Genomic DNA, 11,593 nt, shown 5'->3' with positions numbered 1-11,593 from the left:
AGAATTATGATTGAAACATCCTGGCAGATTAAAACTTTGTGCCCGACCGAGACTCGAACTCCGGACCTCTTCCTTTCGCGGGCAAGTGCTCTACCATCTGAGCTACCGAAGCACGACTCACGCCCGGTCCTCACAGCTTTACTTCTGCCAGTATGTCTCCGTCTCGGTCGGGCGCACAGTTTTAATCTGCCAGGAGGTTTCATATCAGCGCACACTCCGCTGCAGGGTGAATATCTAATTCTAGAATTATGATTGTTGTATTGAACAGCTGTAATGTTGTTTTCATGTTAGTTCAATAAAATAGATGATGTACTCCATTTAAAGTACTTAGGGACTTTATGACCCCAGTGGTACTTACTGAAACAAAAAAAAATCTGGCATGAAGAGATTTAAACAGGTTTAAAGACCATTTGTAACTTTCCAATCTCGTATATATGGTCAGATTTCTGGTTCATGTGTAAAACATGTGACACAAAATATACGTAACGTTATTTCATTAGTTTTCTGCCTCACTCGCACTAAAAATAATTTGCGTCAACGATGACTAGATCCAAACGTTACAGCTTGTGATCTGAAGTTTTTAATTAAATATCATTTGTACTTTTTAAGTTATGGATTTAATAGGCACGGAACTTCAAAGTTGAATAGTTGCATGTCCCTTGAAATGTGCAATTATTATTTCGTTAGTAATTTCGGAGTCACCCTGGTAATTGTTCGATGATGAACGGAAATATTCCAAACTAGTCACCATTCACCCAGATTTTCAGTGCAGCTGATACAGAAATATAAAGAAGTAATTAAATTCGACACAGTTGTTGATCCTTCAGTGAACATGAAGGTAGAATTCTGGAGAAGTGTGTATGTACACTCATGTGTTTAATTAATATTTGTTCTTTGGTGTTCATGTTAATACTTGTACAATATATTTTCGTAAATGACTCTTGCACAAAAAAAAAACAGTTAATCGAAAACCCCGCCCTCCCACCCTGTCTTCAGTTAGCTTTGATAATCAACGCTGCACCTTAGTTCTGTGTCTCCAGGGATTCATAAAAACTTTCGATTATCTGTGCTGAAATATGGAACCTCTTAGCGACGGGAACGTAAATAGATGCAGACAGTTTTATTTACATAGAAACACACAGATTGTTACAACAGCTCCAGCGTGCCGTGCTAAACGCCACTGGTCTCGGTAATCCAGGAGCGCAGGTAGGCAACGTTGGAGTAGACGCCAGGGTAGCGAGCGTCGGCGCACCCGGAACCAAAGGAGACTATGCCGTACTGCGTGTTGCCGGCCACCAGGGGCCCTCCGCTGTCGCCCTGGCACGCGTCCTTGCCGCCCTCGGGCTCGCCGGCGCAGATCATGCGCTCCGTGATCTCCGTGGTGTAGGCGGCGTTGCAGTCCTCGCGCGACACGATGGTGGTGGTGACGGCCTGCAACTGCCACGCGCTCTGCCCGTCCTCTTTGAGGGCGCCCCAACCTGTCACGTCCACCTGGCTACCGACCGGCGGCTCCGAAGTCGCCAGCGCCACCGGCTGCCAAAACACATTGATTGCATCAATGGTGTAGACGATGCCTTGGGAAAAGGTCTTAAATGTTGTCTTTGATAAGGAAACGGGACTGCTTTTGACTGATAATGTGTTGTCTCCTCCACTGAGAAAGGTTTTTCTGCATCAGAATACAGAAGGAGAAAACGAAGGAAATAGCCTGTAACGAGGACAGAAGGAAGGCACTGATCACCTTGTTAACGTCTGGGGAATGTTTAAATAGCGTAGAGTGAAAACAAGAATCCATGTGGAAACATGGGCGATCACGCCAAAAAAATCATCGTTGTAAATCAAGTGATGGTACGAGGATCACTCTAAAAGAAACGCACACTATTTTAGTAAAAATACAGTTTTCGTTCTGCGTGTATGAAAGTTTTACAGTGTGTAGATACATCCTTCCCGCTTGTTTTCAACCTTAGTTCAACCAGTTCCCGTGAGTGGCGCCGTTACAGCATGTCTTCAAGATGGCTGCTACACTTGACGTTCGTCAGAAGCAACCTGCTGTCATAGAGTTCCTGTGCTGTGAAAACGAGACAGTGGGAAACATCCACAAGAGGTTGAGAAAGGTGTGTGGAGTTGCTGCTTCGATCGCAGTACATTTCGTCGGTGGGCAAACAGGTTACGTGATGAAATCGGGCACGGCAATATTGAGGACTGTCTTCGTTGCGGCAGGCCCCGTACTGCACACACTCCAGACGATGTGCAGAGAGTTAACGGATGGTGACTGCTGACAGACGCATCACAGTGAATTGTCGCGTTACGTTGGGATAGTGGAAGGAAGTATTTGCAGAATACTGAATGTATTGGCGTTAAAAAAGCTTTGTGCCATGTGGGTTCACAGGATGTTGACAGTGGCTCACAAAGAAACAAAAAAACCGTATGCAGCGAACATTTGGAGCAGTACGAGAATGGTGGAGATGAATTTCTGGGAATAATTGTGACAGGTGATGAAACACGGCTCCATCATGTTTCACCAGAGACGAAGAGGCAATCAATGGAGTGGAATCATACAAATTCATCCAAGAAAAGAAAATCAAAACCCCACCTTCTGCTGGAAAAGTTATGGCTACGGTGTTTATCGATTCCGACAGACTCTTGCTTGTGGACATCATGCCAAGTGGAACCACCATAAATTCTGATGCATATGTGACGACACTGAAGAAACTTCAAGCTCGACTGAGTCGTGTTCGACCACATCGGCAAAAGGAGGACGTTTTGCTATTGCATGACAATGCACGGCCACATGTCAGTCAAAAAACCAAGGAAGCGATCACAAAACTCAGATGGACAACACCAACACCCGCCTTACAGTCCTGACCTGGGTCCATGTGACTATCATCTCTTTGGGAAACTGAAAGATTATCTGCGTGGAACAAGGTTTGAAGATGATGACTCCGTTGTGCACGCTCCCAAACAGTGGCTCAAACAGGTTGGTCCAGAATTTTACCGTGCAGGTTTACAGGCGCTAGTTCCAAGATGGAGTAAGGCAGTTGAGAGGGATGGAAATTATGTGGAGAAAAGAAAATATTGTTCCTAAAGGATGTATCTACACACCGTGGAACTTTCAAACATGTAGAATAAAAGATGGATTTTAAAAAAATATTGTGCATTTCTTTTGGAGTGACCCTCGAATTACTTCAGGGGAAACGGTTAGTTCGACAAGCTACTACTCCTTGCCGTACTGCTAGAAGTCTTTGAAAATGTAAGAGAAGACGAATATATGTTGTGTACGGCGTTGTTTTGCGAATCCATGAGATTTTCAGTAAATGTAATAATTTTAGGACCATCGCCTCAGATCTATAGCCAACTGAACATCCGCTGGACTACATTGGTCGTAATTTCAGTATTTTAATAATATCCATAACAAAAGAGGTTGAAAAAAAAACAGCCAACCCGTTGAAATAAATATTTTTTTCTTTTTTTTTTTCAACTGATTGGCTGATGTTTTCAACCTCTTCATATTTACACAGTTGCTGATTCGCAGCCATGTTTAAGATCTATAAGTTGCGAGAAGCATTTCAGACAGTATGGCAACAGAGAGTGAACCTATTCGACACTTTCAGCTCGACTAATCTGTCACGTGTTGCAAACTTTGGTTGGTATACATGTATGTGGGTTCTCATAGTAGTGCCTTACTTCTGATGTTGCCCTTGGCTTGATTAACTCATAGTATCTTTTTACGATCTTATCGCAGTCGAAAGCTTCAAATTTCGCATAACATTTCGATTACCAGGTCGGTCGTCCGTATAACGTATGCAATACAGAATCGTAAAATACTTTTAACTTATGAATCCTTGATTGGGTTCACACATGGTCCCATTTTTGTTGTGTGTCTACGTAAGTACCACATCCAGCACGTTCTACATTCAGTTTGCATATTATATCTCTGTCTGCCCGTACTGCTTTCACTTCCACTACTACTTCCATCGGTAAGCAAATTATTAGTGGATGTCGTAGCAGAGTTTCTTCGTTGAAGCATCATTCGTTGCTAGAATAATTAATTATTTATTTATTATTCGTTTAGTACACTTGTTCTTCTAATGCATGACAAGTATCTATTAGACCCCTTAGCAAAGGAGCTGTCTTTCGAATTGATTAAAAATAATTGTCTGTTGAGCGCCACAGTAACTGAAGTAATCCTTGTTTCTTAAATAAACAGCTTTCAACGGTATATGAACTTTGAAAGGAACGTCCATAGTTTCATGATGTCAACCCACATCGCAGAAGTACATATGCCAATAAAATACTGAAGCCCTGATACAGGAAGGAGGGAGACTCATCCTTCTCAAAATGAAATGCTGTTATCCGCAACTAAGAAGCCCTGCTTGTTGGGGGTATCAGCAATAAGCCATTCAGAACAATTTCTCTCATTGTTTGAAAGTCACTGGTGCTGTGAAAGCAGCACCTGAGAATTATTTGGAAAGATAGCTGTATTTCAGAGTTAGAAATGTCTCTATCTTACAGTGTCTACATACACTCCTGGAAATTGAAATCAGAACACCGTGAATTCATTGTCCCAGGAAGGGGAAACTTTATTGACACATTCCTGGGGTCAGATACATCACATGATCACACTGACAGAACCACAGGCACATAGACACAGGCAACAGAGCATGCACAATGTCGGCACTAGTACAGTGTATATCCACCTTTCGCAGCAATGCAGGCTGCTATTCTCCCATGGAGACGATCGTAGAGATGCTGGATGTAGTCCTGTGGAACGGCTTGCCATGCCATTTCCACCTGGCGCCTCAGTTGGACCAGCGTTCGTGCTGGACGTGCAGACCGCGTGAGACGACGCTTCATCCAGTCCCAAACATGCTCAATGGGGGACAGATCCGGAGATCTTGCTGGCCAGGGTAGTTGACTTACACCTTCTAGAGCACGTTGGGTGGCACGGGATACATGCGGACGTGCATTGTCCTGTTGGAACAGCAAGTTCCCTTGCCGGTCTAGGAATGGTAGAACGATGGGTTCGATGACGGTTTGGATGCACCGTGCACTATTCAGTGTCCCCTCGACGATCACCAGTGGTGTACGGCCAGTGTAGGAGATCGCTCCCCACACCATGATGCCGGGTGTTGGCCCTGTGTGCCTCGGTCGTATGCAGTCCTGATTGTGGCGCTCACCTGCACGGCGCCAAACACGCATACGACCATCATTGGCACCAAGGCAGAAGCGACTCTCATCGCTGAAGACGACACGTCTCCATTCGTCCCTCCATTCACGCCTGTCGCGACACCACTGGAGGCGGGCTGCACGATGTTGGGGCGTGAGCGGAAGACGGCCTAACGGTGTGCGGGACCGTAGCCCAGCTTCATGGAGACGGTTGCGAATGGTCCTCGCCGATACCCCAGGAGCAACAGTGTCCCTAATTTGCTGGGAAGTGGCGGTGCGGTCCCCTACGGCACTGCGTAGGATCCTACGGTCTTGGCGTGCATCCGTGCGTCGCTGCGGTCCGGTCCCAGGTCGACGGGCACGTGCACCTTCCGCCGACCACTGGCGACAACATCGATGTACTGTGGAGACCTCACGCCCCACGTGTTGAGCAATTCGGCGGTACGTCCACCCGGCCTCCCGCATGCCCACTATACACCCTCGCTCAAAGTCCGTCAACTGCACATACGGTTCACGTCCACGCTGTCGCGGCATGCTACCAGTGTTAAAGACTGCGATGGAGCTCCGTATGCCACGGCAAACTGGCTGACACTGACGGCGGCGGTGCACAAATGCTGCACAGCTAGCGCCATTCGACGGCCAATACCGCGGTTCCTGGTGTGTCCGCTGTGCCGTGCGTGTGATCATTGTTTGTACAGCCCTCTCGCAGTGTCCGGAGCAAGTATGGTGGGTCTGACACACCGGTGTCAATGTGTTCTTTTTTCCTTTTTCCAGGAGTGTATATTTCTGTAAAATATATATATATAGTTGGTAACACATACATACTATGCAACGTATAATACTATATAATGTCTTTTGGACACACAAGCATGCACGTTTGTCCGAAGGAACACACACTGCCGACCATCTACTGCTGTATTAAGTTTAAGACATGAATTCACTATCTGCGAGCACGTCACACATATGCTGTTGAAAATATTAATTTATTTCATTAAGTCCAAAATAATTTCACGTGAGTGTAAGTGCCATGAAACAACATATCGTTTTATCTTTTCGTAAATCTGAATCAGGAATCCATTCTCATGACCAGAAGGTATATACATATACCTGCAACGTGACAGTCAAACAATGGCCTTAATCTTACGGATGAAAATAATGAATGTACCACCCGATGGCCTTTTGTCTTATGGGTGAAAATAATGAATGTACCACAGTAAAATGCCCTGTGCTTATGTCCAGGGGTTGCATCCCAGCTCCATGGTAAGTCGAAGTAATAAGAGATGAATTTTCCTCAAGAAATTATGGTAAGAAATGTTACGGCCTCAAATGGAGATGGAAGTGAATAATCCTCGACTCCAAAAGTGGTTTCTAAAAGTCAAGACACGCTGTGGAATGACCAGCAAAGAGAAGACGGAAGATCACGAAAACGAAAATGCTTCCTGTGCATCACACCAAACAGGCAGAAGAAAATGTTCGAACACATTGCAAATGCGGAAAAAAATAGCAAATAACCAACTATAATTATTTGCAGAGTATTTTAACTAACAAAACTTCCAGGGCTGATGCAATTAAATCCGACGATTCTTGTTTAGTTACTACATCTACATCTACATCTACATTTATACTCCGCAAGCCACCCAACGGTGTGTGGCGGAGGGCACTTTACGTGCCACTGTCATTACCTCCCTTTCCTGTTCCAGTCGCGTATGGTTCGCGGGAAGAACGACTGTCTGAAGGCCTCTGTGCGCGCTCTAATCTCTCTAATTTTACATTCGTGATCTCCTCGGGAGACCTGTTACAAAGGTAAAGCATATGCATATTTCTTTCTATTGTCAATGCCACAAATAAATTCAAAGAAATTTCTCTATAATTTCGCATGTTTCTCCAGAAGATATTGTTTATTTTATGGGGAAAAGTGTATCATGTAACATTAAGAGTGCAATGACAATTCCTTTGTTAAATATGTATAAGAGGACGGGTAGATGGAAGGAGTATTCAATGAGGGGGAAGACTTTTCTGACAACGTGACAGAAGAAAAAACGGGAGTCGACAGGAAAGATGAAGGACATCCAGTATTATAATCAGGACTTAGAAATCTTTGGAAGACTTAAAAATCTAATGAGGCGGAAGTGATGGATAATATTCCATAAGAATATTTAATATCATTCGGGTAACGGGCACATTCTGGTGTTCAGGAAGTATTTTATTGGCTTTCGGATAAACATCATCCACACAATTCCGAAGAGGAAAAACTATCGCACAGTCAACTTAGCAGCTCATGCATCCAAATTACTGACGAGAATGGTATACAGAAGAATGGAAAAGAAAACTGAGGATTTGTTAAGTGAAGATCAGTTAGCTTTAGGAAAGGTAAAGGCACCAGAGAGGTAGTTGTGACGGTGCATTCAATAATGGAAACAAGACTGAAGAAAATTCACGACACATTCAACGATTTGTCGATCTGGAAAAAGCTTTCTGCGATGTCAGACGGTGCTAGATATTAGAAATTCTAAGGAAAAAAGGGGTAATCTATGAGGAAAGACGGGTCATTTATAATATGTACAACAATTAAGAGAGAACAATACGAGTGGAAGACCAAGAACGAAGTGCACGGATTAAAAAGGGTGTAAGACGTGGATGTAGTCTTTCGTTCCGACTGTTCAATCTGTACGTTGAAGAATCAGTGACGGAAATAAAAGAAGGGTTCAAGATTGGGATTAAGATTCAAGGTGAAAGGACACGAAACAAAAGATTAGCAGATGACATTGCTATTATCAATTATATGGATTGAGAGTAAAGACGAAAGAAATAAGAAGTAGGAGAAATAAGAACAGCGGGAAACTTAACATCAGGATTTATGGTCACGAAATAGATGATGTTAAGGGAAGCAGCAAAACTACCAATGATGGATGGACCAACGAGGACGTCAAAACCAGACTAACACTGGCAAAAAGGGCGTTCCAGGCCAAGAGAAGTCTACGAACATCAATGACAGGCCTTAATTTGAGGAAGAAATTTCTGAGAATGTACGTTTGGAGCACAGTATTGTGTTTATGATAGCGAAACATGAACTGTGGGAAAACCGGATCAGACGACGTCGTAACATTTGAGACTAATGTCACAGACAATTGTTGAAAATTAGGTGGACTGATAAGGTAAGGAATGTGGAGGTTCTGGGCAGAATCGGAGAGGAAAGGAATATTTGGAAAGTACTGTAAAGGAGAAGGCACAGGACTGTAGGAAAACAGACGAGGCAAAAAAAAAAAAAAAAATCTAACCTGGACGTTGGTACCAAACTCAATCGTGTCCTTGGTCTGCATGAGGCCGATGTCGTAGTCTATGGTGACCCAGCTGAAGCTGGAGTGGAAGTGCTTAGCGGCCGCCTTGTAGATGGTACCGCCACTGCCCCTCGTGGAGGACCCGGCACGCACCGACAGGCCGAACAGCGGGAATCCGTCGAGGCAGTGGGCCGCGGTCAGCACCCAGGTGTCGCTGATGACGGAGCCACCGCAGTTGTGCCACCACGAGTAGCGCACCGACACCTGCCATGGGTACTCGGAGATGTCGACGTCGTGTCCGCCTACGATGCGCCCCTGAACGACGCCCACGCTCCTCCTAGGGGCGGAAAAGGAGGGAGGCGCTGCCAACGTGGCAGACAGGCAGAGTGCGAGGGCGACTATCGCGGCCTTCTGCATGTTGCTGGCTGCAGCATCAGTTCTGGCGGCGGTTATATCTGTTCCGCTATCTGCTCTGCACACGAGGGAAAGCCACTTTCGCACACGTGCACCGACCTTGCCCTTTAATCTGTCATCCATTAGTTCTGTCTCAAAAACTCATCAATTACTGCTAACACTTCGAAAGATAATATCATAAAGAAACACCAATTTTATGTTTAATCAAACAAAACGTTATTTCCGAAACTACCATAACGTCGGTAGTTCGATTTTCTACAGTGTGTCACGGAAACACAACAGTTGAGTGCCCAGTTTGTAAGGTAAATTTGTGTGAAAATAACAGACAAAATTGACAAATGATATATTTTACAAAGCTGGCTGGTGTCCAGTGTAAGATACCAGTCCATCAATACTGCCAAGTCTGCCACATAGTCGAGGACATATTGCTTACGTGTAACTAATACGTAAGAATGTAAATAATTTTGAAAAGCAGTTTCGACCGTTACAAGACTAATTTTTACAAAGAACACAGGCACAACACCAAACAGCCAAAATCGTTAGTGAAGTATTTATTTAGATAACCGGTTCGTCACCATCTTTGGATCTTCAAGTTCACAGTTCACACGATCTCTGACATCTGCGATCTGTATCGTGTCATATTGCACTCCAGCAAAAACAGTGGTATAGCTCAAAAATGCACTACTACACATAAATCGACTTAAAGAATTTTATACAACATATACTGAAACAGTATTACTATCTTTTAAATTTCAAGTAAGTGCCGGCCGCGGTGGCCGTGCGGTTCTAGCACTGCAGTCCTGAACCGCAGGACTGCTACGGTCGCAGGTTCGAATCCTGCCTCGGGCATGGGTGTGTGTGTGTGTGTTGTCCTTAGGTTAGTTAGGTTTAAGTAGTTCTAAGTTCTAGGGAACTTATGACCTAAGATGTTGAGTCCCATAGTGCTCAGAGCCATATTTTTTTCAAGTAAGTAAATTTTCCAATAAATTCCACTGTAGCCTATACACCAGTAATATAGTACAGATCGGTTTCAACTACAAATATGTCAAGGAACCTACTTTAGTTTGTACAGCCATTTTCGAAATCAGGTCGACCATATTGCTTACACTGCGACAACATACCACACAGAAGGTACTGCTGTTTGTGAAGGGCTATTTCAGCACTACTAACAGCTAATAATCTTGATGATAGATATATTTTACAATACTTCAGATAAACTAGCAATGCCACTCCAAATTCGGTGTTAACACATATTGTACTTATTACTGAGTGCTGCACTTTCCTCTTCTTAGTCAATAGCTCTTCAGTTCATGTAGTGTCTATTGTGCATTCCGAAGGACTTGGGCAATTCAAATAGGTCAATGCGAGACTCCACACGTCCAGAACTGCTACAGAGTAGCTCCACGAATAATCTACTGAGTTAAAATACGTCTTCTGGCCACCAAACTCCCCAGAGATGAAAATTATTGAGAATATCTGGGATGTCTTGGAACGTGCTGTTCAGAAGAGATCTCCATCCCCTCGTACTCTTACGGATTTATGGACAGACCTGCACGATTCCTGGTGTCAGGTCCATTCAGCACTACTTCAGACATAAGTCGAGTACGTGCCATGTCGTGTACGGACACTTCTGCGTGCTCGCGGGGCCATACACTATATTAGGCAGGTGTACAAGTTTCTTTGGCTCTTCAGTGAAGATTGAAAGTAAATTGAGCAAAGAAGAAAGTAGTGAGACGAAGTAGCAGAAGTGAGAACAGCGAAGAATTTAACATCAGAATTGGGGTCACAAAGTAAACAAAGTTAAGGAAATTAGTTATCTATACAGCAAAATATGTCTTGATGGTCGTAGCAAGGACTTGAAAGGCAGATTAGCACTGGAAAAATGGGCATTACTGGCCCAGACAAAACTACTAGTGTCCAACATCTGCCTTAACTTTAGGAAGAAACTATTGAGAATGTACGTATGGTGCAGAGCATTCTATGGTAGTGCAATATGCGTGCTGGAAAAACGTAATTCAAGCATTTGAGATGAGATGCTATAGAATAATTTTGAAAATTATCTGTAGTGATAAGGTAAGGTATTAGAAGGCTCTTCACAGAATCGGCGAGTACAGAAGTATATTGAAAATACCGAAAAGGAGAAGGGACAGCATTATAGGGCAGGGATTAACTACGTAAGGTATTAACTTCCAAGATACTAGAGGGAGCTGCAGAGGCTAAAAACTGTAGAGGAAGCCTGAGATTTGAATACAACTAGAAAATAATTTAGGGAGTAGGTTATATTTGCTACTTTGAGACCAAAAGTTTGCCACAGCAGAGGATTTCGTGGTGGGCCGCGTCAAGCTAGTCATAAGACTGAAAAAAAGTAATAAAAGAATTACACCAGCTGTCGAACTCACTAGCACGGCATGATAATCTGAGCCATCGATACTACCATGTCAAAACAGTTGTAAGGGGGATACTGGCCTCTCGGGGAGACAGTATTAGACATATATCCCCACATGACGTGCATAGCAGTACCTCACATGTCCACGCTGTTAAGTGACAGCGTTAAGTCATGGTGAGTTTATAATACTAATGCTACAATTAAGTCTGTATCTTCCATCCCTCCGAAGCAAATCCAATATGATCCTTACCATCTGTGCCAAAGATCCAATGCGACTTTTTAAATGTATGAAACTCCATTCTTCAATTATGTGAACTTTTTCGTAATCCACAATTCACACTTATTGTGAGTA

At 43.8% G+C, this 11,593-nt stretch overlaps 1 protein-coding gene across 1 annotated transcript; it reads right to left on the bottom strand.

The window, feature by feature from the left end:
• Nucleotides 1–1,170: 1,170 nt before the first annotated feature.
• On the bottom strand, nt 1,171–8,858 carry LOC126176205 (trypsin-1-like). Its single transcript, XM_049923349.1, has 2 exons — nt 8,442–8,858; nt 1,171–1,533 (listed from the first exon to the last, which is right to left on the bottom strand). Exons 1-2 carry the CDS (start codon nt 8,856–8,858, stop codon nt 1,171–1,173), a joined length of 780 nt encoding a protein of 259 aa, XP_049779306.1.
• Between the last annotated feature and the right edge of the window lie 2,735 nt (nt 8,859–11,593).

Source organism: Schistocerca cancellata, chromosome 3 (assembly GCF_023864275.1).
Source record: "Schistocerca cancellata isolate TAMUIC-IGC-003103 chromosome 3, iqSchCanc2.1, whole genome shotgun sequence".
Classification (NCBI taxonomy): Eukaryota; Metazoa; Arthropoda; class Insecta; order Orthoptera; family Acrididae; genus Schistocerca; species Schistocerca cancellata.
The sequence above is the reverse complement of the archived record's forward strand: the minus strand, read 5'-3'. Positions and strand labels throughout refer to the sequence as shown.